This window comes from Enoplosus armatus, chromosome 1 (genome assembly GCF_043641665.1).
Source record: "Enoplosus armatus isolate fEnoArm2 chromosome 1, fEnoArm2.hap1, whole genome shotgun sequence".
NCBI classification, from domain to species: Eukaryota; Metazoa; Chordata; class Actinopteri; order Centrarchiformes; family Enoplosidae; genus Enoplosus; species Enoplosus armatus.
In genome coordinates, this window is record NC_092180.1 from 25,342,988 (window position 1) to 25,368,740 (window position 25,753).

At 43.4% G+C, this 25,753-nt stretch overlaps 1 protein-coding gene across 1 annotated transcript in view; it reads left to right on the top strand.

Moving 5' to 3' along the window:
• kif13ba (kinesin family member 13Ba) overlaps window positions 1–16,568 on the top strand; it is a 34,444-nt gene extending 17,876 nt beyond the window's left edge. The window contains exons 7-38 of the mRNA XM_070911957.1: window positions 313–400; window positions 830–964; window positions 5,288–5,400; window positions 5,882–5,993; window positions 6,194–6,406; window positions 6,495–6,605; window positions 6,709–6,843; window positions 7,373–7,503; window positions 7,761–7,847; window positions 8,114–8,304; window positions 8,385–8,664; window positions 8,803–8,965; window positions 9,070–9,225; window positions 9,367–9,516; window positions 9,618–9,743; window positions 10,004–10,177; window positions 10,296–10,453; window positions 10,540–10,672; window positions 10,866–11,021; window positions 11,096–11,195; window positions 11,305–11,431; window positions 11,550–11,605; window positions 11,692–11,816; window positions 11,905–12,180; window positions 12,297–12,449; window positions 12,668–12,745; window positions 12,836–12,886; window positions 13,145–13,301; window positions 14,099–14,229; window positions 14,435–14,494; window positions 15,475–16,069; window positions 16,363–16,568. Coding sequence (XP_070768058.1) covers window positions 313–400; window positions 830–964; window positions 5,288–5,400; window positions 5,882–5,993; window positions 6,194–6,406; window positions 6,495–6,605; window positions 6,709–6,843; window positions 7,373–7,503; window positions 7,761–7,847; window positions 8,114–8,304; window positions 8,385–8,664; window positions 8,803–8,965; window positions 9,070–9,225; window positions 9,367–9,516; window positions 9,618–9,743; window positions 10,004–10,177; window positions 10,296–10,453; window positions 10,540–10,672; window positions 10,866–11,021; window positions 11,096–11,195; window positions 11,305–11,431; window positions 11,550–11,605; window positions 11,692–11,816; window positions 11,905–12,180; window positions 12,297–12,449; window positions 12,668–12,745; window positions 12,836–12,886; window positions 13,145–13,301; window positions 14,099–14,229; window positions 14,435–14,494; window positions 15,475–16,069; window positions 16,363–16,568 — 4,927 coding nt within the window. The remainder of the gene's footprint in view (window positions 1–312; window positions 401–829; window positions 965–5,287; window positions 5,401–5,881; window positions 5,994–6,193; window positions 6,407–6,494; window positions 6,606–6,708; window positions 6,844–7,372; window positions 7,504–7,760; window positions 7,848–8,113; window positions 8,305–8,384; window positions 8,665–8,802; window positions 8,966–9,069; window positions 9,226–9,366; window positions 9,517–9,617; window positions 9,744–10,003; window positions 10,178–10,295; window positions 10,454–10,539; window positions 10,673–10,865; window positions 11,022–11,095; window positions 11,196–11,304; window positions 11,432–11,549; window positions 11,606–11,691; window positions 11,817–11,904; window positions 12,181–12,296; window positions 12,450–12,667; window positions 12,746–12,835; window positions 12,887–13,144; window positions 13,302–14,098; window positions 14,230–14,434; window positions 14,495–15,474; window positions 16,070–16,362) is intronic.
• The last annotated feature ends 9,185 nt before the right edge of the window (window positions 16,569–25,753 follow it).

Below are 25,753 nucleotides of genomic sequence, written 5' to 3' on the forward strand. Positions count from 1 at the left end.
TTGACCTTCCCTCACTGTGTGACCTTTAACCTCAGTAAAACGGGTCAAAGAGAAGCAGACCATCTGACAGCCATATGGGCTTCGCTGTGGACCAGAGAATGATGAAGTTCTCAGGCCTGGAGAAAATTTGAATCAGGGTCAGAGAGCCAAGTGCTAACAAAGTTTCTATGAACTGGGGAAAGTTGTAGTGGTGTCCAGGACCAGCTGAGCCAATACTGCCACTCCTAATGGATCAGATGAATAGTAATTAACCAAGAGTGACCATGTTGTTTATGTGTGTTTTGAACCTGCTCTTATTTTCTTATTGTCCAGGGGTAGACAAACTCTGAGGGTGAGGGAACATAAAGTTTTGGGTCCCTACGTGGATGGCCTCTCTCGACTAGCTGTGGCTAGCTACAAGGTAAGAATATTTATCTTAAATAGTGATTTTTTTTTTTTTAGTTTTTGACTGATTCACTGGCGTCTACTGAACGCTGCCATGTTGTATTCTGGCTGCCACATGTGTCAGTGTCCAGCAGACACATGAGTCGAGCATCGTACTTGCATTCCCCTCACTTTGATCTTTAAACTTTGAGGATTTGTGACGGTGTTGCTCACATGACGGCAGCAGTCCCACCAATCACAGTGGAAAGAGGCTAGTTATGATATTAATTACGTATTGGGTTAGGGTTAACCCTTTTCAAGGAGACTCAAATACATTCTTTTTAAGCAGTCACTAAATATATAAACATGCATAGAATCTAGAATCTAAATGTACTGTATAACATTCTTCATAAAATGGTGAAATATTATTCTTTTATTTATTGTTTGATTTGTGTTGTTCTGACAGGACATCGAGTCTCTGATGTCGGAGGGGAATAAGTCTCGGACTGTCGCTGCAACCAACATGAACGAGGAGAGCAGTCGATCGCACGCCGTCTTCAACATCATCCTCACACACACACTCAAAGACTTACAGTCTGGGGTAAGATATAACACATACACAGGCTGGGGAAGGGCACAGTTACAACACACATCATTTGTTTTTATCACTTTTAAGGGAAACTTTAAATTCTAGACGAGATCAGAAATTCATTTCTGAGATGTTGTGGGCTATTTCTCAATACAGATATAAATGATTGGTGTTGACAGCAGCTATAGAAGTGATGGACTTGTGGTGCCTTTAAATTGAACCCGTCAACCATCTGTCATTAATAAAGTCCACGACGCTCAGCTGGCTGACCAGGCACTCCAAGAAAAGACCTGAATGACGAATTCTCCATCCTCGCTGACCCACTTAGCCTCTCCTGCTCCTTGCTCTTATTTCCAGGCAAACTTGCCACCAGCGAATCCCGTTAATAATTCACAGGCATGACTTTGAGTTCGTCAGCTGATACAGCCTGCTCTGTTTTCAAGGCACACCCAGAGTCAGTCACTATGTTGGTCAGTCAGTCAGTAGGATCATCAAGCAAACGGCTAATTGCGCAGACTGTGTAGTCAGTGAGTGAATCACTCGGCTGACGCGGCCTGTATCTGGATTAGTCAGTTCTTTATTGTCTTTGTTTCGTTGTCTCCTCATTCTAAATACAGGGAACTCCTCTTTGACCACTACCCGCCCCACTAGACCAGATGTAAGCTTCACTTCAATGCAGTTTGAGCTTTTTTCTGATGGTTCATTCTGTGCTTTTTACACAGTACTGGTTGTTCAGCATTTAGTATGATGCCTGTTTTTATGTTCCACTTTTTGTTGTTTCGTTGTACTCAGCGGTAATGAGGGATGTTGGACCTGTTTTCAAAGTGCAGAAGATTCCGAAGGAAAAACAACAAGCAAAAACAGCTTTAATGCTTCAAAAAGTGGAAGTTGATCCTGTTAAACAGTGTTTCAAGGCAGTGATCAGAACTCTATCATCTAACCCCAGAGTGTTTGCTAAATACATGCACAGAATGTATGTAAACAACCAAATATCTATCTAAATGTGGTGTTTTCTCAATCTATAAAAGATGGAAAGCGAGAATATACAACAGTTAGTCGAGCATAAGACAAATCATCTGCAACCATTTTGACAGTCAGTTAATCATTTAATTTATTTATCAAGCACAACTGCTACATATTCTCTGGTTCCAGCTTCTCACAAAGCAGGATTTGCTGCTTGTCTCTGTTTTATATGATACAGAATAAAACATTTGGGGGGTTGGACAATACAAGTAATATGAAGAACTTGTGATGCCCATTCTTCATTTTTGAATAATTTTTGTCAGTCTATAATAATGCTGAAAATAGTGAACATAATCAATCAGTTGCAGCCTTACAATGACTCGCACACATTTCATTTACTAACTCAACTGGATGTAGTGCTAAGTTACTCTAATTATATGCAGACCATCTTGAACTTTACCATCATTTCACAGAGAGTAAAAAAATGCCATTTAAGTGAAATAACTTTTCGTCCCAATCTTTAAAAGAAATACTGACTGTAGATCATTGCATTGGAGCCCATCTGTGCCCCCTAATGGCTCAGGCTGTGTTGTGTGTGGAGGAACAGTGATGAAGGGGCATGTTAAAGAAAGCCGCCCATGACAAGTAGCAAAATCATCCAGTGCTGTATGAGTCAGTCTGACACTCAACAGCTCTTCACAGGATTTCCTTTCAGTAACATGTACTGCTCAGAGTTATCAAGCAAACACTCAAAGTTCAATCAGTTTGAACTTTGGCCCCATTTGCTGCCAACTCTCTCTTGTTTGCTCTTTTGTTCTCTGCTTTGCTAAATCTAGTCGAGCTTTGGTAACTTAGGTTAGTATAGTGCAGAGTTCACAGAAGTATTCTTGGAATTGTTGGTATATATTTTTCCCATGATGGCAACTTGTGCTGGAACCTTAAAGCTGCCACCAAGTAGCCTGATAAGTTGTATGTCCTGCCTGCTGATCTAGTTGCTGACCCTGGTATCGTTAGAGACCCCTTATTAAGGAAGAAAAATGCCACAGTGGCTGGTATTTCTGTATTTTCACAGTTTCATCAGCCAGCTAGATGTTTAGAATTGAATAGGACCAAAGGGTGTCTACATACTGTACACAATTCATACAAAAGCAGACATACACATGCATATTGAAAATGAAAGTAGAGTTGGTTTACTGGTGTTTATTTCCAAGTCTGACACCACCAGGAGACCTGGCAGTTGTGGCTGTGCTGTATGTACCGATGTTCACACTCACCAGCTTTGCCTCCCCTCTATCTGGCTCTCCAATATGTATTCACAGTTTTGGGCCCTATTTCTACAACAAAAGAAGTTTGGGTTTATTTTTGGATTGTATTTGCTCAGTGTTCCAGATAGAGATCTCGTATTTGTTTAATAATTTGCTTTACTCTGAGAGATTTGAGGCTGTGCTGGTCTGAGGCTGATCTGTATCAGCACAGTTGAGGTTGATCTTTATCAGCTGGTCTCATGACCGAGTCTTTTTAGGATTCTGGTTTTGGGTTTGTTTACCTGAGATTTTAATGTGATGTGAATAATTTTTTAAGATATTGAAGATCAATCTCATTCTTTTCTCAAAACAAGGTTGCCTTTGTTTTCACAACTTAATGGAAACCCCCTTGAAAATATACTTGTTTTACAGTAGCATACACACTGCTCTCCTTTCCATCACACGGTGCTCAACATGCAAAATTAGAGATATTATAGCTTTCTGTATACTACAGAATGAGGTGTGCATGTGATTCATTTTAGTTAGATTTGTGATTTTAATTTCTTCAGCACCACAAGCAGCTGACTTTTAAGTTTCCGTCATCATAAAGAATCAGAAAAGAGTTGAAAATGAGAAAATGCAGCATAACAGCTAGGGAGAGTGATGATGGATATTTTTATGGGAGGCAGTGTAAAAGATAGACAAAGCTCTCTTTGTGATGAGAGGCATTTGTTAAAGAGATGTATTTTTAGTCAGTTTAATTTTTCCATTCCTGATCTGACTTGAGGGGGAAAGGTCAAATGTCACCACTAGAGAAGATGGCATGAGAAGTGTGGAATCCAGACTGATTCATGGAGGCATGAGGGTGTAGGAGTAAACCTGTTTCTTGTTTTTTAAACAAGAAGGGCAATATCCTCATCATTTGTCTCACGTTAATGGAAAAACTATTTCCATTTGGAGTCTTATTTATAAAGACACCTTGTGCATAGAGCCTTTACACCAGACACATTCTACCAACGAGCTCTGATGGAATAGATATAAATTAATTTTAACTAGTGCATCTGTCTACACAGGCTATGGAAACTTCACTTGTGTCTTATACGCAAAGGACATGATGGTGCATTGGTCTTTGTGAAAATGCTTCTGAGCCCACAGAAGTACTGTGGCTGAACAAGTGATGAGCTGCTGATGTGCTGCTTTCGCTGTTCGGCAGGTGAAGGTCAGGTGTTACATTCAGTCTTGTCAGCTACTGATCGGTCACGCTTGGCTGGGGGGTGGATCTGTCCCAGTACTGATGGCGATGTGATATCCACATCTTCAACAGCCCATGAGAAGAAACAGAAGGATCCTGTCAAGAAGAGACTGAAAGATGAGAAACCAAAGTCTAACAGAGCATTTTGGAAACTGATAAAGTCTTGTTGTTTATGTCTGGGTTGCTGTCATGCTTGCAAATCAGAGTAGTGCTCAGTTGAAAGCTGCTGAAAACTCTTGTCTTGTCTTGATGTGTTGCCTCCTTGGTGATTAATGAGCCGTCAGAGTTTTGTCAGGCCTCATGTGGATGTGCGGTGGTGCTTTCAGGAATGTTGGCAGATCCAGGTCTGCATATATGTCCTAGACTGCAGCTCCAGGACATTTGTATGTCCCAGACCAGGCCAGACATTGCAGGGCTGGTCGTCATTTGGCTGGCCACCCTGAGTCTGACAAGCTGATGGAACATTCAGTCAGAAGATAGACAGAGGGAGAACAAAAGCTGGTTTCATTTTGCAGTGGACAGAAATGAAAATCAACCCATGTCAGGCTGCAAGGCCACTGTTGGAGCTACATGTCCATCCAGCCTACTGACAATGTATCATAGTTCATATCTCTGATGACAGTGGCATTTATTGCCCGCCATTACTGCTGTTCATATCATGCATGCCATTAAAAGGAACATAGTCTGGGCAAAGCTCACCTTAGGTGACAGGTGTTGTTGACAGAAAAATCAAACAATCACAAAACCTAGGAGGCTAGGTTTTGCTAATGAACAGTAATAATGTTTAGATAAAGAATATGCCAATCGCCAGTTTAATGGCTGAATATACTGCAGAGAATGAGACAATAATCAGACTTTCTGTCTCTAACTCTGTAGACAAGCGGGGAGAAGGTGAGTCGATTGAGTCTGGTAGACTTGGCTGGAAGTGAGAGAGCAGCAAAGACCGGAGCGGCAGGAGAACGACTCAAGGAGGGAAGCAACATCAACAAGTAAGCAAAAGCAGTTCAACACAGATGCTCTTAACACACACACAAAAAAAGACCCATGACGGGGTGTTTTCCCAATCAGGCTAAACCCAAAATTGTCTAACAGAAGTTTTCACTCTACTTTTTTTTCTAACCACAGAGTGTTGTCATATCAGCCTTGAGACTTCATTGAGACTTCATACCACTTTTGTCATTTGCACTTACAGCTGTAAATATGAAAGAAAGCAATATACCTTGTGTTGTTTGGATCTTTGTGCATTTGGTGTCCCACTGCAGCAACTTTACTTTCACCTAATGCATAGTATAATAAGTGAATGCGTCTGGTAAAACCTTTGAAACAAGCTTCATGTTAACGCGTGCCAACACACAAATAGAGAGAGATGCACACGCTAAAGGTACAGGGACACTGTGATACCAACCCTTGAACAGAGACATGAAATGCAATAGAAAGTATTTGACCCTAGTGTGTTTGTGTGTTTGTCAGGTCTCTCACTACGCTGGGCCTGGTGATCTCGGCGCTAGCTGAACAGGGAACAGCCAAGAACAAGACCAAATTTGTTCCTTACAGAGACTCTGTTCTGACATGGCTGCTGAAGGTACATACACGATAAAACATACACGTCCACCAGAGACAGGAAAATACATTAACAACAAATAAATAACAAATAAATGTTTGACTATCCAGTGCATGTTCATCATTTCATATCATCATTTCTCCCCATTTCTCTCTCTGTCTCTCTCTCCTTCTTTCCTCTCTCCTTCTCCATGTGTTTTTCGCATGTTTGATTTTCTCCAGGACTGTCTGGGTGGCAACAGTCGCACAGCGATGGTTGCAACTGTGAGTCCAGCAGCAGACAACTACGAGGAGACACTATCGACGCTGCGCTACGCAGACCGAGCAAAGAGCATTGTTAACCATGCTGTTGTTAACGAAGACCCCAATGCTCGCATCATCAGGGAGCTCAGAGAGGAAGTAGAGAAACTACGAGTACAACTGACTCAGGCAGAGGTAAGATTGCTTCTAAATCTTCAAAATCAGCATTTTGAAATCTCTGATTTCCCATACGCTCATCTGCTGTTTTGTTTTTTTTCTGCAGTCTTTGAAGGCTCCAGAGCTGAAAGACCGTCTGGAAGAATCCGAAAAGTTGATTCAAGAGATGACCATCACCTGGGAAGAGAAGCTTCGCAAAACTGAGGAGATTGCACAGGTAAGGCATACAGTTATTAAACCAAACATAGTGAGCTACTGCACAGAATCATATATGTATATATCTCAGTGTAAATCTGATCTGTGTCTCTGTGTGTTTGTAGGAGCGTCAGAAGCAGCTGGAGAGTCTGGGGATTTCTCTCCAGTCTTCAGGGATTAAAGTTGGAGATGATAAGAGTTTTCTTGTCAACCTCAACGCTGATCCTGCCCTCAATGAACTGCTGGTGTACTACCTGAAGGTACACACACACACACACACACACACACACACACACACACACACACACACACACACACACTTTCTTCATCATACTATTTATTCTCAGTATTTACACTGAATACCAAACAATATTATCACTATAATTGAGTTTACCATGTGTGTGACATAGTTTCCAATCCATCTGCCCTTCAAACATCACATCTCAGCTGAGCTGTCATAACTAACTGGCTGAGGAGGAGTCAGTTGTCATCTGACTGACAATGGGTGCTTGTGGAAAACAGTGTTTTGTGTAACAAGAAATGTATTAAATCAATTATACCAAATTTGAAAGCGCAAAACGGCTTTCAAGAAAACATAATCAAGTTGGTGTTTGATCAGAACAGATGATGTCATGGCAGGGTCAAATACAGTTCATATCAATTGTGATTGGATTATAACACAAATGGATACACTTAACAAACTTGTGTGAAGGCTTTACTCCACTAAACATTTATTTGTTCCACTCTCTGCTGATAACGTCTAGTAATATTTGGAATGTCGCATCTCAGGATCACACAAAGGTGGGCTCAGCGGACTCTCAGGACATCCAGCTGTGTGGGATGGGCATCCAGGCAGAGCACTGTGTCATCGACATTACAGCAGATGCTGCCGTCATCCTCTCCCCCTACCGCAATGCTCGGTAAGGAACACCAAGTCCAAGCTGAGTGGTGAAAACATGAGCACAGCTGTGTGTGTGTGTGTGTGTGTGTGTGTGTGTGTGTGTGTGTGTGTGTGTGTGTGTGTGTGTGTGTGTGTGTGTGTGTGTGTGTGTGTGTGTGTGTGTGTGTGTGTGTGTGTGTGTGTGTGTGTGTGTGGAGGGGGTTACTTTACCACTAGAGACATTGTCATCTTTGAGCAGTGAATCCTAACGTCACTGATGTCTTCATTGTGTTATAGGACATGTGTTAATGGTTCTCCTGTAACCAGTGCTCTGCAGCTTCACCATGGCGACCGAATCTTCTGGGGAAACAACCACTTCTTTAGGTAGATGCAGTGTTTTTCATACGTTTTCATATGATAAAATATGACTCTTTTGATTTTTACTTCATATTTGTTTTATTTAAACACACCCACTTCTTCTTATATACCTCACATTTTTATTACATCCTATCAGTGTGTTCTGTACTAGCTCCCCGCAGGAATTATTAAAGATATAGCACATAGTACCTAATCGCTGACAGTTGGGTTACAGCAAATTAACCAAGTGATACCAGAGATTACAGTCTATTAACTGGACTTCCTACCTGCAGGATCAACCTGCCTAAACGGCGCTCTCGGGGAGCTGAAGATGAGGAGGGGGAGGGCGGCGTGATGAAGAACAGCGGCAGCAGTGAGCAGCTGGATGCAGATGGTGACACAGCCAGCGAAGTGTCCAGTGAAGTCAGCTTTTCCTATGAGTTCGCCCAGACGGAGGTCATGATGAAGGCCCTGGGCAATAATGGTAAGGAGACGTTTATTAACATCATCAGCTAGTTCAGTCTCCCGTCTGTCTTCTGACTCCTCTGTGTTTTGTCCTGTCAGACCCCATGCAAGCAGTCCTCCAGTCTCTGGAGAGGCAGCACGAAGAGGAGAAGCGCTCTGCTCTGGAGCGGCAGAGACAAATGTACGAGCAGGAGCTCCAGCAGCTGCGCAAGAAGCTGAACCCAGACCGTCTGTCCACGGGCCCATCTGGAGCGCCGGCGTCGGTCCAGCAAGGTCCGGGACAGCAGTCTCACTACCGCAGCCTGGAGAGACTCAGTATGGGAGGGATGAGTCATTCAACCAGCGCTCAGAGCAGGCTGAGGCAGTGGAGTGAGGACAGGTGAGAGTGTGTGTGTGCCAAGAATATAAATACATGCTGAATTAGAGACTTTTTGCTTCCATCTATTGTACGTCGTCCATTTTTGACATGAATGCAAACTAAACACCTTCTTCTCTGCCACATGCTCTCCTCCTTCAGGGAGGTGGTGTTGGTGAGGAGTCTGCGGCGGCTGAGGGAGCAGATAGTGAGGGCAAACCTCCTGGTCCAAGAAGCCTGTTTCATCGCAGAGGAGCTGGAGCGACACACCGAGTACAGAGTCACGCTGCAGATCCCGTCGGACAACCTCAACGCAAACCGCAAGGTCTCACACACACAAACATGTAGACACAGATGTGCCCAGACTTCTGTTTTTAGCACAGCCAGTTCTCTAAATACATCCGTGTGTGTGTGTGTGTTTATGTATAGAGGGATGCAGTGCTCAGTGAACCAGCAATTCAGGTTCGACGTCGGTGTCGAGGGAAGCAGATCTGGAGTTTGGAGAAGATGGAGAACCGCCTGGTCGACATGAGAGAGCTGTACCAGGAGTGGCAGGACTACCACACCCATCACCATGACAACCCTGTGAGTTTTTTTGTGTTTTTGTGAGTGAATTTCTCCATGTGAAGCCTTACAGTAACCCTGCCCGGTCACTAGGACAGATAAAACGTCAGCATTTCAGTAAGATAAAGTTCTAATCCATGTTGTTGCTTGTTCCTTGTTCAGGTGATGCGCTCATATTTCCGCCGAGCAGACCCGTTCTTTGACGAACAGGAAAACCACAGTCTGATCGGCGTTGCCAATGTTTTCCTTTCCTGTCTCTTCTACGATGTAAAGCTGCAGTATGCTGTTCCCATCATCAACCAGAAGGGGGAGGTAGGTAGTCACAGACAATTCCTAATTCCTCCAATTTGTTTCCTTAATCGCCGTCTCTGTCATAAATGTTTTTATGTTTTCCCTCTCCTCGCTGTGGTCAGGTGGCAGGGCGTCTTCATGTGGAGGTGGTGAGGGTTGGAGGGGGATTAGAGGACAACATGGCTGGAGGAGATGATCCCGACAACAACCAGGACCCTGAAGTCCAGGATCGTAAATTGGTCTGCATGGTAAGACCAACAAATCGTCAGAGAGAAGTACATTATATCCGTTATTCAGACTCAGTTGTTTAAAATCATTCCAGGAGCTTTGTTTTATAGTTCAAGGAGCAATAGTCTTGCAGTAAATCCTCTCTTCATGAAGGTTATAATGTTCAGTTCAGTTCTTGAAACTGTTTTAGAGAGGTGTTGATTCAACTGTGTGGTCATTTGGAGTGTAAATTGAAGAGACGATGTGTTTAAATGACTTTTGACCTGCGTCTCCTCTACAGATTAAGATCCTGCAGGCCACAGGTCTTCCTCAGTACCTGTCCAACTTCGTTTTTTGTCAGTATGCATTCTGGGACCAGCCTGAGCCCATCATCGTGGCTCCTGAAGTTGACCCATCGTCCTCGTCGCCCAGTACCAAGGACCCACACTGCATGGTGGTGTTTGACAGCTGCAAGGTGAAGCCCGGGAGGGTGGATTTAATGTGTTAATGAACTCTGTTTAAATATTTATGTAAAAGGTGGCGGGGGAGTTGTGAGTTACAAGTATAAGACTGATCTTTCTTTGGTCCTGTAGGAGCTGGCAGTGTCAGTGACAGAGGATTTCATCGAATACCTGACGGAAGGGGCAGTTGCCATCGAGGTATATGGACACAGACAGGCTGATGCAGGGAGAAATCCCGCCCTGTGGGACCTCAGCATCATCCAGGCCAAGACACGCACACTACGAGACAGGTAGGTACACACAGTCAACACTTGCGAGACTTGCTTTCCAGTAACTTAAGAAAAACCAGCGCTCTAAGAATGTTGTTTTGTTGTAGGTGGAGTGAGGTAACACGTCGCCTGGAGCTGTGGATTCAAATCCTGGAGATAAACGAGAACGGAGAATTTGTCCCCGTGGAAGTGGTTCCTGCTAGAGATGTACGGACCGGGGGAATATTCCAGCTTCGGCAGGTAGGGATAAGCACACATAATAACCACGGTCAACCTGGTAACAGCAGGTGGAACTAGCAAGCGTCAATAAATACATTTTATAATAAAATAAAATAAAAGCCAACTTCTAAATATTCTAGATATTTTCAAACTAGTGTCCTGTTTTCTAAACGTCTGTGTCTTGCCCAACCTCCTCCCCCCTCCTCATCTCCAGGGTCAATCTAGGCGAATCCAGGTGGACGTGCGTTCAGTTCAGGACTCGGGCACCATGCCTCTGATATCAGAAATACTGCTTGCAGTGTCAGTGGGTTGTGTGGAGATCAGAAACACCACAGCAAACCAGGAGGGAGATGAGATGGACAGTTATCAGGTAGTTTGATACCCGTTGCAATAAGTCTTTCATTGAACTGAAGCGGAAGATTAACTGACTGGTTTGTTGTAAAGGAAAGAGACCTGGAACGCTTGCGGGGACAGTGGTTAGCTGCTCTCACCAAGAGACAGGAATACCTGGACCAGCACCTGCAGAGCCTGGTCAGCAAAGCAGGTAATGCAAAAACACACACACACATCAGCATACACATGTTGTAGGCTAGTTAAATTTATGTGGTTTTTAGCGTAGGAAGTGTTTTAATGTTTGAGTGCTGTGTGCACAGAAAAGACAGAGGATGACATGGAGAGGGAGGCCCAGCTGCTGGAGTGGCGCTTGACTCTGACCGAGGAGAGGAACGCTGTCATGGTGCCCTCTGCTGGCAGCGGCATTCCCGGAGCGCCTGCTGAATGGTACGACACATGGCAGGACGTGTGTGTGTGATTTGATTCATTTAATATTTCCTTGCGAGTGCCTCAACTTATGTATTATGTATGTTGATCACAGTGTGTATTGCACGTTTGTTCACAGGGTCCCTCTGCCAGGCATGGAGACTCACATTCCTGTCGTCTTCCTGAACCTCAAACGTACGTCCATTCTGTGCTAGATAACATTTGTTTGCTCACGTCTTTCTGCTCGCAGGCTAATAATGTTTTCTATTGGTTTTCACCAGCTGATGACCTCAGCTCTCAAGACCAGTTTGAGGTTCCTGAGGCTGGAGGTTGGGACGCCACCCTGAGTGGAGAGGATGAGGACGACTTCTTTGACCTACAGATCGTCAAACACTACGATGGAGAGGTGAGGATGGACCTGCGTGAGGTGTTTTTCCAAGGAGTCCATATGGGGGGACCGTTCCACCAACCAATTGTGTTTGTCGACTCTGCAGGTGAGAGCAGAGGCATCATGGGACTCTACCGTGCACGAGTGTCCCCAGCTCAGCCGCGGGGGAGCGTGGCTGGAGCAGCGGGTCTATCTGACAGTTCGAGTGGTGGTTCAGCTCAGCCACCCTGCCGACATGCAGCTGGTCCTGAGAAAGAGGATCTGCGTCAATGTTAACCCGGGCCGCCAGGGTTTCGCCCACAATTTTCTCAGACGGATGTCCACCCGCAGTACCATACCTGGCTGTGGGGTCACCTTCGAGGTGGTCTCCAACATCCCCGGGGTAAGGCCAGGGGAAAAATATCAGGCACTTTTTTTTTTTTGTTTGTTTTGCTAAAGAACACCTCTGCAGGGTGGATTATTAAACGCGTATCTTTTTATGATGTTTCGTCCCATCAGGACGCCCCTGGCTCAGAGGACAGGGAGATGCTGGCCCGGCTCGCCACCAGCGCACACAACAGCCAGTCAGCAGATGAGGAGGCTGCAATTGAGAAATACCTCCGCAGTGTCCTCAGTCTGGAGAACATCCTGACTCTGGATAGACTCAGACAGGTAGATGGAGAAACTGGTAGAGATATAGACAGCCTCAGGTAGATAGATATTATATCTATTGATCGATAGGCATGCAGTGACAGAATATGTGGAGGTTTAACACACACAGCGGCCGAGAAGACTCATGGCTTATGAAAATATTAAATGTATCAAAGTTGTGATTTGTTTTATTTTGTACTTTCTAATATGTTGAAAATGGTCCTGTGTGTGTTTTTTAGGAGGTGGCAGTGAAGGAGCAACTGACTAGCAGAGGGAGGAGCAACAGACGGAGCCTAAGTTCTCCTTCTGTCAACAGGGTAAAACACAAATACAACGGCATTACACTGTACTGCAAGACATGTGCAATGTATTACAATGTAATAAGATTTCTGTCCATTGGTCCTCAGCTGTCTGGAAGTAGACAAGACCTGTCCACAACCTGCCTGCTGGACGATAAGGTAACAAACTTTTTGCTTTTTGTCTCTTTTTGAGTTCAAGTATTTTGTGATTAATTATGGATCCAGTGGCAATTACCTGCCTACCTACCTACCACTCAGAGTTTAAAGTAGCAAATGTCATGTATCGATCTGTTTATATGCCGCAGTGACGTTTGTATCTAAGTACATCAACATGTGATACCAGGTGTGTCAGCTCTGATGCCGTCATTCGTTGTTTTCAAACCAGCGTCCTGTCATCTCTGCCTGTCTGTTTCTCAGGGTCGCTGGGAGAGTCAGCAGGACATCTTCATGCCTTCTCAGTTTCACCGCACCCTCCCACGGCCCGCCTCTTCCCCATCCACCTACTCCACCTCCCCTTCTTCGTCCCCAACTCCTTTTGGCATGACGCCCCCACAGAACCAGGAACCAGAGCAAGGTAAACCTCCGTCCCTTTACCCCCTCAACCTCTCCTCTCTTTTCTTCTCTGCCTTACATTCCTTGTCACTTTTCCTCCACATTCCCAACTCTTAATCTCCCACCAGTTCTTTCATCCTCCTCTCTTCGGGTTTGTCCATTTTTACTGTATGCCAGTGTCAATAATACTTCTCCTTCTGCTTGATGTTGCAATCCCACGTGTCATTGTTTACATTATCCAACGCTGGGTCTCCACTCTGTTCCCCTCCTTCCCAGTGATAGCTCTGTTCCTACCTGCTCCTTTTGGTGTTGCTTGCATCCATTTCTGTAACCTGCTTTGTCTAACGCACAGTGTGTGAACTTCTTTCTCCTCCCTCATATTCATTAGCAAAGCTTTTCAGTGTCTAGTCAGTCGGTCTGGTCTGATCAGTCTGAATATGTCTCTGTCTCATAGTGATTTCTTGCCCATGTCAGAATGAATGTTTCTGTGACTTTAGATCAAGTCTGTTCACAAAATGAACAGAATTAGTATATTTTTTAATTAATTTCTGTTTCACAGCCCAGTGATTTTGATGTGTTTTGAATGTTTTTCGATCACATTGTAATGGCCAAATCACCCGTCTGTGTGTCAGTGTGTCTTATGGCTCTTCTTCTGTCAGTCTATCACTGTGTTTGGGTTTTTTGCCATTTCCTGGACTCGCTTTCAACTTCTGGTCTTAATCTTTCACACCTCCTCTACCTCCCACACCTGCTCCTCTTTCCTTGCTTCCTTCCTCTCTTCTGTCTCCTCCTCTCTCACCTCTCCAACCCCTCCCCCAGGTCGTTCAGGACTTGCTGCCTCTTATCTTTCAGTTAAGGCGCTGGTTCCTCAGATGCCCAAACTGCTCAAGTCTCTGTTTCCAGCGCGAGACGACAAGAAGGAGCTGAGGCCTTCGCCACACAGCCAGCAGGTCAGCAGAGACGGTGTAGTAGAGCTCAGTGCAGCCCTGAATACTCAGGTCTTTATGTAACTGTGTGAATGTGGAGCAGTGCGGAATAAAGATTAAAAGATGTAATAGTAGTAATTAGTGGTCAAAATTCAAGTACAGGAGTACAGGAAAGCATGCAAGCACGTGCAAACGTTTCCACGTCATGACCTTGTTTGTTGTTGCTCAGCAGCATGTTCCTCGCATCATGACATCAGGAGGAGACGACGTCCGAGTCAAGGCTGAGACGGTGAGATTGTGTCCCTGTCCACCTCCCCTTAAGATGTTGACCTGTTTTTATTTTCATTCTTTCTGTTGTTTGTCACATTTAGCTCAGATTCTGTTTTATGTAACAATTGGATGTGACCAATTTTGTGACAAAAATCTTAAATAATTCAATTTTTTGTACATTTGTAATTTGATCAAATAATTTCTATAGATAACCACTGCAGTTTTTTAATCAATCTTACAGGAAATCTGGAGTCACATAAAACTGTCTCCTGCTATCACATTAAATGGTCGCTCCAGCTATTTAGTACTGCTCCCCCATAAATGTTGAGCGACTGACAGAGACAGACTTTAAAATATGGTGAAAATCGAAGCAGCAGAGGCAGAGAACACACTGGATCCTACACTTCCAATAATGTAGCTCTTTTGTAAGGCCCTTTCTGCCTGGTTAGTACCCACGTCTTTTAAACTCCACACCACCATTTGGTACCGCACGCCTAGGTAACCCTGACGACATCATTATGACACCACTGGGGTTATGTTTTTTTTTAACACCCCTAAAGCCTTCTGCATTCCGAGTAGCACTCAACAGGACGAGTGAACACATCTTTATGTGTGAAATTGGTGGAGTAGCCCCTTAATTTGCATTTCTGGTTCCATATTGGTTCTTGATCTGGTCCCAGTTGATGCAGTTTGCAGCAACATTGATGTATATGTGTATTATATCTGGTTCTGTGTTTACTCATTAGCCCAGATATGTGTGCTGTCAACCAGTATGTGACTGCAAATGTCAAAAGAAAACATTAGCAGATGATGCAAATGGTCCTACAAAATGTATTTGTGCCGCACATAACAGACCCTCGACCTTACAGCACCTGATTGGTCCAAAGGGTGATTGTAACAGTTTTGATTATTATTGCTGATTATTGTTTTGTTGTTTTGCCTTGTCTGCATGCTCTCGTCTGTCCCTCTGTTCCTGTGGCAACCGTTGGTTTCCTGTAGACTGCTATTCTACGGCCCCCAACCAAAGACAGACGGGCAGAGTTCCCAGAAGTCCCTCCTCTTCCTATGCATGACCCGCATGACATCACCCCCCTCAGCCCCCTCAGCCAGTCGTCAAGTGGCTACTTCTCCAGTAGCGTTTCGACAGTTACCTTGTCTGACGTTCTCCGATCCTCCTCCTCGTCTTCCTCCCTCCTGGCCGCTGAGACTGCGTTACCTGCAAACCCCCAGCAGCAGGGTGCTGACAGCAACGATGTTGTGACCTCTCCTTCTCAGTGTGGCGCCAAGATGGCCGCCGTCGCCCCGCCTGCTTCCCACAGCTCAGCCAATCACAACAACGTCATAGAAGAAAACTCCTTCTCCGAACACAAGCTGGCCCACTCAGGAGGAGGAGAAGGAGGTGGTGAAGGCTTGGAGAGGCTGGAGATTTTTGTGGACGATGAAGAGGGTAGCCATGACGACGTACTGCCTGATTGGCTGACAGAAGGGGCATATGTTACAGTAGGAAGCAATAAGGCTGGGGCGGTGCGCTACGTGGGAGTGACGCAGTTTGCTGAGGGAGTGTGGGTCGGGGTGGAGCTAGACACCCCTGTAGGTAGGTTCACTATTAAAAAGGTCACTTCACCCAAATTACACAAATACATGAGAAACCACTTCAGGTTTTGTCAAAAAAAAATAACCCTGCTAAACTAATATATGATAAATACAGTACTATACTATACTATCCAGTATAGTATAGTACTTTTGAAATAGTCACAAATCATTTCTGAATGATCAGGCCAGCTGAATCATGTTAATATACTGCCTTTGATTGGTGCGTCTGACTATAGTACGGTGCTGAATGGCTTCTGATCGGTGGTGGTGACCTTCGTCCTTCTCTCCCTACAGGTAAAAATGACGGTTCAGTCAGCGGTCACCGATATTTCCACTGTAAACCTGGTTACGGGGTGCTGGTTCGCCCAGACCGGCTGTCCTGCCGCGACCGGACCAGTCGGCGCACGGGAGAGTTCGCTGCTCCCGCCCACGTCCCCGTTCTGCGAGGAGAAGCCATTGTCGCCCGGCGGGGGGAGAACCGCAAGTCCTGGAGCAGTTGAGACAGGATAACCAGGAGCTGGATGGGAGAGATGAACTCCCCACAGCCCTCCTCCTCTTCCTCCTCCTCTCTTCTCCTCCCAGCTATGCAACAGGCTCACACATCAGAACTGACATACTGCCTACCCTCCTATAGTGAAACTACAGTCACTACATCCATCCACAGGTGATGGATGGAAATAGAATAAAGGCCATTCACAACGAATGCAAGGAAGTTGATGAAAGACTATGCAGAGCGTATAGAAGTCCACGGAAGGACTATTTATCATGTGGGAAGACGATGCTAAATGAATGGTGGTCAATGGGAAGACCGCTGAGAGCGAATGGAAGTGCAGACTTTGGTGTCTTTGGAGGGTCGGAGCGCTGTGGGGGGGGTGTGGATTGGACACTGCAGACTGGATGATTTGCCTCAGAGATGCTTTCTGAGCTGATATACAGGGATGCAAACTAGTCACATTTTATGCAGGAGTCACTTCACATCTGCAGTATATTTTGAACCTGACAACATGATGAACCATTCATGGATACTGTATGGCCATTCGGATTTACAACCACGTTCTTAAAAGAATATTGAATTGTCTTTTTTTTCTCCCTCCATGTCTCACAATAATTTGTGTTCTTTGTAAATGAGGAAACAGATCAAATTTGATTTTTTTTAGACACTTTTTTTTTTTAATTTGGGGTCAGAGTGACTAAAAGCTCATACAGTGACAGCAGACCTTTGCTGCATTTTCCCCTTTGATGTGTTTGCATCCCTGGATATGACGTCTCTACCTGGTAGTCCTGAGACTCTTATGTCCCAGAATCCCCTGCTCCAGCTGCCACTCCCTTGAATTCTCTATTTGGGTCTATTTGACTCATCGTTGGAGACTCGTCTCCTCCTCCTCGACTCCTTTTTTCTTTTAAAGATCGATCCTCCCAGAATGTGCCTTCACCATGGCTCGGTTTGTTTTTCTGTGTATTTAATTTCTGTCTGTGTTTAAGAGAATGCCTTGTGCTAAGTGTGAGGTGATCTCAGGGACTGCAGAGGGGAAAGGACAAGGACGGGCGTGGTGTGTTTGTGTGTGTGTGTGTGTGTGTTTGTAAATGTTGTACAGTGTTGCCTTGTGTGCACAAATACGTTCATGTTGTTGTAGTCGTGTTGATGTTGAAGATTATACGTGTATAGCAGGAAGCGTCGTGTCCTTGTTGGACAGAGCCACTATGGGAGCAAGTTGTTTGTACTGGGAGGCTTTAAAAGTCGATTTTGCACTGGAGGCGTTGGATAAGAAGCATCTGTATGTGAGCAGGACCAGTCTGTGGTCCCGGTGCAGAGAGGTGGAGAGGTAGACAAGTGTGAACGGATTCCTCGAAGCAACTAGTTATGTGAAAAATGTGCTGGCTGTCCTCGGCGACTGACATGTGGACACCAGGACGCCCTGTTCAGAGTAGTGTTTTGGCTTTACGTTGGTGGAGATGTGGCATGTGTATGTGCTGAGGAAAAGAAAGTGAGATGGACACGCACAAGTTCTACCAGGTGTTTCACGCTTGACAAGAGAACCGATTTGCTTCTATGCATTTGATCTGTTTTAAAAGAATCTAGTTTTTATTATCTTTTTATTTCTAAAAGACTGACGCAGCCGGGGAGAGCGAGCTGTACCTTTTGGGGAAAGCGTTCGACACAAAAGCAGTTGTGGCGGATTGAACGTTCCTGGCATGTCTGCTGAAGGAAATCCAAGAGAGTTTTATTATTGAGCATCACATTCCAGAGGGACTTCTAACATTGTACAGTGACCTTATTCTTTGTGTATGAATTTATGGGAAACCACTGGCGATACAGCACGGCACTGTTTCATACTTTATGTGCACGATCAGTTCATGAAGGATGTAGACAGAACACGCGTGTGCTCCCAATCCTTTCCCATAAGTTAAAGGGGCACTCAGCCGATTTCACACATCACAAGGAGTTCTGCTCTGCCTGTGAAAACGGTTGTCTAATAATAAAGTCTGAGAAAATAACCCGACGGTCATCAGCTACATGGAGACTAACAGTGTAGTTTGATAGACCTGGGCATTTATCCAGCTAACAAAATCAAGTTGCATTATGGGAGATGTAGGATCAGGATTCTTCTGCTACGATTTAGATCATTCTTTTTTCTTTCTTTTTTTTGTTTTAATCTGTCTCACTTAGACTGACTTACTATATAATCAACACATTAGATCGCAGGAGTGCCACTTTAACAGACTAGACTGAGGTCAGTGTTAAGTGTTTTGGTTCGAGTTGTCCTGAGTGTGACCGATGCCGTCTCACCAAGTGAGCAGTAGTCATGTGATGATGGAAAAGTCATGTTTCATCATCACTTGGTATATTTCAGCGCCATGTCTCATTTACAACAGCTAGGCTGAGTTCATATCCTGACTATACTGGTCGACGTGTTTATGGATGTCCACTGAGGCCGGTTTTTGCGGTTTTGTGAGCCGTTTCTATGGTGACATTCAGTTTATCCATGTATACTAAGGAAATCTGTGCAGATTTCTGACGAGATGATCTGACGATACATACATACATATGAATACATTATCTGGAGTACTACGTGCATGTAAACGCACTCGGTATGTCCAAACACTATCATCTTTATGGATACAATATGTATGTCCATTCCTTTTATCGCACGTCGTCTTCATTCGAGAGGCGCTAATCTACTATTTATATTTAAATGCTTGTACACATGCATTTATCGCATGAAAATTGATAAAGCCTTTTTTAAATTTTATTTTAATAAATATTGCACAAATGATTCCATGAAAATTGCTGCTATTAGCATTGTAAATTTACCTGTAAATGGATCAATTGATTTCTCTAACACTCTCTATCTCTTACTGTATACTAGATTGGAATTCAATAGTTTCTTCTTCTTTTTTTTTTTTTATCCCAGACGGAGAAACTAAAGTCAGCGCTTTGGTTCAGTGGCCAATATATTTTTAATATAAAGCAGTACAATTGGAAACTGTAATGTTGGAGATGATATATCACCATAGTCTAGTTATTATCTGTATTTATTATCTGGCCTTGAAGCCCAGGACCCTGGAGTCCTCTGGTTGGTTGGTTACTGTAGGTGGCTGTCTGGTATGTTATTGGCTGGCAGGTTGTGAAGTAGTTTGTAGGTTGGACTCTTGTTATAATATTGTGGTTCAGAACAGTTATGTGGTAATGAAGGAAGGGAGTAAAGGTTTCTCGTGTGTGTGTGTGTGTGTGTGTGCGTGTGTGTGTGAGAGAGAATGTTGGGCGGACCTGGCTTTGATTCAGTTGTGTCCATGAGTTCTCGCCAAGATGGGAAATGACCACCAGCTGCCACTTTACTTATACTTATTATTATTATTATTATTATTATTATATTACAGTACAGCAGACCCTCCCTGCTCTCTCCAGTCTTTAAGACCCCAGTTTCCATGGCTGGTGTACTTTCCCGTCCTGGTCTTTGCTCTGGGCGCTGTTTATAGGGGTTTGAGATCACTTCAGGCTTCTGGATGTCCCTTTTTTATGTTATTGTGCCTCAGAAATAATGTGACCATAAATCTTCCACACACACTGTTTTCATATCAACGCTTCAATTCATTTGCACAAAAGAGTTCTTCTCTGGAACACTTTGTATATGTAAGAAGAAGATACAACCTGATTTAATTTAAATGATTCAGTGTTATCAAGTTACCTGTTGTTCTTTTTAAACTGTACTGAAATTATTTAAGTGTCCTGCAATATTCTTCAGCCATATTCCTTGACTCGCTGTTCAACTAAAGTAAAAAAAGATGAGCTATTATTTTACAAGACAAGCAGAGCACAGCTCAGACGTGGTGGTAATTGTCTTTTCTTCCTGCACACGTTCTCCTCTATAACTGTCCACGCAGTGCGCAGCAACATAAATCCATTACTTTTCTAGATGAAGTGTGGCGCTGACATTAGATAGAAGACATGCAGCTCGTGGGCGAATGATCCGCAGGGCAACAAGAGCCCTTTTCAATAAGGAACTGTAAAATAGACAACTAGCATTTAGTAAGAACTGTTTAGCTCAGAATGGACTTCATGTTGTACCTTTATTTCAGTGGTCTCTGTCTCTGCCGCTGTAGAGATTAGAGCACAGCCGAGTGTTATTTATGTGGCTGAATCAACCTTTCTTTTTCTGTTGGTTTCTTGTCTTAAGTGCTTCTGTTTTGCTCAGAAATTGGTCCCATATCTTTGTTGCAATCGCCTCCCTGTTGCATTTCCTGTAGTCCCCTGCTAATTATGGGATCACTGGTCTGGAGCAACATCGTCCCCTGCCTTAACGTGGCCTTCAACCTGGAGCCGGACTGGTTTCAGCAGGAACAATCGCAGCTCTCTTAACTAAACGCGCTGTACGACAAACCCTCGGTGTCATTCCAAAACTACATGAAACAACTCTGGTTTACTATTTAAAAAAAAAAAGACACAAAGATGTTCCCTTTTTCTAACTGAGTGAGTTTATATTGTGATAACATCAACGCCATTTGGTCACAGATGCTGTCAGGTTTTAAAGATTCTCACTGATTGAACCTCCTGTATTACTGCCTCACCGGAGGGACGGTTATTGTGCTGCCCCCTGGTGGCTGCTGTTACACCTCAGTCAGACTTCCACACAGGGAATTTTATATACAACCAGAAAAACATCCAAATCAGTGGATGTACAACCCACCACTGCCCCTACAGCGGCGTGCCTGACAGCTTCTGGATCAAGACGCTACCATCCAGTGTTCTGAGGTTGTGTTCTGTTTACCTGCAGAAAAGTGGGTTGATTGTTTATTTTTGTTGTGGATTTGCCAGGCACTGAAACACATTTTCCTGCCTTTTGGTAGTGAGTGGTCACCTTTTTTTACTACCTCTTTCTCGCCTATCCAGGGTGTTTCTGCCAACTTCTTCCCTGTGAGGCCTTTCAGCTGACAAAGAGCTGTTCCTGCTTCACTTTCTGTTTGCAAATATTAGAATAAACCACACAAACAAGCAATACATGGCCGCCAGGCGATGCAACGCAGCCTCGTTGCAGGTGCACAGCCTTTTATTTTTATTTTGCTGTTTTTGGCAGTGACCGATCATTTCTACAGCTGGGTCTGCTTCCCCTCTTGGTTTTAAAAGCAGTTGGTATGGTATCAATACAGTGTTGCATTCAAATGTCCTAGGTACCAGCAGCCATACGTATTTAACTGAGCTGTGTAATGATGGAAGGCTAACAGCTTAAGGTGAGGGCTTGGTGCTTGCTAAGTCAGGGAGTTTTAGTAAAAAAAATAAAAAATTAATTAAAAAAAAAAAGCCCCTCCAGTCCCTGCAAGCTTTCACACATTCAGCTGAAGAACATTTGTAACAATCCATCATGAGCTTAACGTGGCCTCGGCCCGGTCAACAGTATTACTATATCGTCCTAACTCATCATCATCCCTTGTGTTTGTTGCTGCCGTTGATTCTGTGGAGCGGATTTGTCTTGACATGTGATTTGTATGTGTGAGTGCACCATTGGAGTGGTTGTTCTACGTGTGTGTGTGTGTGTGTGTGTGTGTGTATATATATATACGCGCATATTAAGACTTATAAAAAGACAAATCTGAGCACAAGTTTGGGTTTTGATTAATTTAATTGTTTTATGTGATTCTATGCTGCAATCCAAAGAATAAACATGTATTATAATACATTTATAATTTTCATTTTTTATCATCTGAACAGTAATCTGGTTAGAAAAAATAAAAAAAGAAGATTAACAGAGTATTTGTTCTTTATTTGTACCAAACTGATTACATGTTTATAGAAATGTGTAGACTGATGCAGCATGCAGTGTTCGGATTTACTTCACCAAGAACTGACAGACAGAGCTTGTAGCAGCTCTAAAGGTGAGTACGTTGTTGTTGTTGTTGTTGTTGTACGCTGGTGAAATATACATATCAAGAGGGAACCACATCTAATTTTAAAAACCCTGCTGCATTGACTTAAAAATGAACTATTGTAACAAAACTATCCTAACTCAAGGTCCACTTAACAGACTCTTCCCAGAGCTTTCAAACTCACCACTCGGTCTTCATCGGTGGATGCAGTTTGCTGAGTTGCCATGGAGACGGATCTGTTGACAAGCTCAGTACCTCGTCGTCATTTGGCAAACGCCATCCGCCAAAGACTGTTTAAAGCTCCGGAAAAGGTTGGTAAGTGGACGACTACAGGTGGATACTACTCACTCTTAAGGCTGAACAACTGATATGGATTCTATTTTTTTTTTTCTTTTTAAAGACCCAGAAAACTTCTTTTCTGAATCAGCTTCTTGTTATTTGTGACAGGGTCCTACGTGGACACAAAACAATCCCCACATGAGAGTTGTGTTTTGCATCCAGGTGGTGCGTTGTTTGGTCACTGATTCAATCAAACCACACCCATATGATCCTGATGACGCAGATCAGCTGAAAATGTCATTTCTACGGACAGCCGACAGTCCTTTGACTTCATAACACTTCCTGTACATTGCCCCAGCTGGAACAGAACCCCTCCCCCTCCCGTTAAGAGCCCAACTGCACACACGGACAAACATAACAAACCAAGGCACACTGCATGGACTCTGATCAGTTTTTATTCCCTTGTAAATAGAATATCAATAAAAACACACCTTAAAAATAACAAATAAGGTTTATCCAACAGATGAAAAAGTAACAAAAGGCATATGTAGATTCTCTACATAGCGATTACAGAACAGTCTACTGTCCAAAAAAGGCACTAAATCTTGAAATAGAAAAGAACAAGAGGGGATAAAAATCTGACACAACAAACGTCCTGCTGAGGTTCCACATGTTTCATTCTAGAGAGAATTATTGAAGAGTTTATTGCCAAAATGAAAAGGTAACCACTCAGAGGTAAAAAGTTTCTTACATGACTGACATAATGTTTGAACCAGATGTTCATTTTTTAAGTAGTATTTACAGTCATTGGCTGATTAAACATTAAGAATGGAACATCTACTTTTCATGTTGAATGTCAACTTTTTTCACCCAAATGAAAACTGCATTTTGGAATACAACTCTTCAAACGTCATACTGCATCTCATGTTTTCACAATGTCGACGAAGGTGAGGGACAGACATCAGGAGCATTCAGTCCCGAGGCATGAACTGACTGAACTTACACTTTGTTCACACAAGCAGACCTCAGATCAGATCAAGATCCTCTACAACCCCATTAACACCCTCATCAACCCACATCTTATTTTTGTCCTACCCTGATCCAAACCGCATTTGTGAGACAGATATTTACTGTACTGTCTGTGTTAGGGGACGGGAGTAGAGGAGGAAGAGAGACGGTTGGTCATGTGACCAAGATGTAGTTGATACTGAGGGCGTTCCAGGTGTGAAACAAGATCTGATCTGAAATGCCAGCTGCTTTGTTGCTGTGAAGAACCAGCGAAGGAAGATCCTCCTTTACAAACAGTACAGCAAGGCAACAGAGGACTGAAGGCAGACGGTAAAACCGCGTTTTAACCAACGAGAAGACACAACATGCTGCCGTCAGTACTGTCAGAAACACAGTGCACATGAATAGAAACTGGAGGAGCAAAGGCTTTCTATGTCATTTATGGAAAAACTGGTAGTACTGGGTTTCTATTTCAGGATAAATTCCACTTATGCATTTCAAGTTGATTATAATATGAATACACACCTTCTGGCACTCTGATTTTTTGGAAACTAAAACGAACAGAGCCAATTTAGGGTCAAATACCGAAAGCAAAAATGAAATGTATTCGAGAAACCAAGACCAATCAATTGGAATGAAATCAGTAAGTAGAGAAACAAGATAAAAGATTGCTGACATGACATCACTTCTGGTTTAATTCTGTGAAGTAGTTCTTTTGGCTTATTTCTCGTATTGATGATTGCATCAGGGTATTTTCTCTACTGAATTAAGAGCCATCCAATCAGAGTGTTTTGTAGTTCATGTTTATATAAGTAAGTCCGCCCCATGTTTAAACAGGGCCACAATGCAAGATGTGGTTTCTCATCATGGATGTGAGTTTTGTTTCTCATTCGAATTCTCTTACGGTTTTGGTTTTCATCTTTTTCAACTTTCACACATTTTGGCTCTAAAATGGCAACAACAAAAAAATGACACTAATAAACCATGTTCACTTCACATCAATTTGCTGCTTCAGATCTCCAAAGTACAACTTCATGAGGAGACCATGAAGGCAGCAACTGAAACCATTTAAAACCCCTGAAATAATCTCAAAACAGCACGTTGTCTTAAATGAATCCACAGATTCACTTCAGGAAGGCTTCTGCTTAGCAGATTTCAAAGAAAATAAAACATTTTCTAACCCTTAGCGGGATAGTATATTGATATTTTGGTGTAAATAACTCAAACATGACAATGACAGAAAGCTACTTAATTGACTAATGATGCCTCAGAGTTTTAGAAACGCTTAAAGCAAAGACACCCGGGACAGCTCTGCTGCCGTACAATTTAAGAGACATCCAACCACAAAACTTACATTCTGTCAGACGTTCAGCCTGAAACCAACACTGACGAGTTCTGTTAGTAATCCACCAGGATGAGGGGGGAAATTATATTTCATTATATCTTATGGATCTTATGAATGAATAAATTCTTTTTTTGGAGTGGAATTTCCCTTTACTTTCAAACTTAATATTTATTGGCTCGAGTTTGAGAAGGAATTTCCCTTTTTATAAAAAGGACTCTGCTGTCCCAGATCGGCCAGTGAACAATCTCTGCGGCCTCATCACAGTCTCCTCTGAATAAATCAGCTCTACAGTTATTTTTACTCTCGACTGTCTAAACTTTGATTCACATTGAAGCAGCTGCGGAGGAACCTGCGGGGGTAGCTTATAGCTGAGCGGGGAAAAGTGAGGTATTTGTGTCGAGTTTTTAACTCTGAACTAGTAGCTTAGCCTGTAAAGCACCTGGTGATAAACAATGATGAACCGGAGTGAATGAAGCCGCTGTAGTGTCGGCCGTTACAGAACATCATGTTTTAGCTTTGTTGCATTAGTTCTGATACAGTGATGTATGTACAGCCATTGTAGAAGTCCTCCTTCATGCACTGATCCTGTGTCAGTGCGCTGCAAAAAAATAAGGCACTTCAACTTAAAACAACAAAACATTTAGCATTACTGTAATAATTCTGGATGGCTGCATCACCTTAATAATTGACACA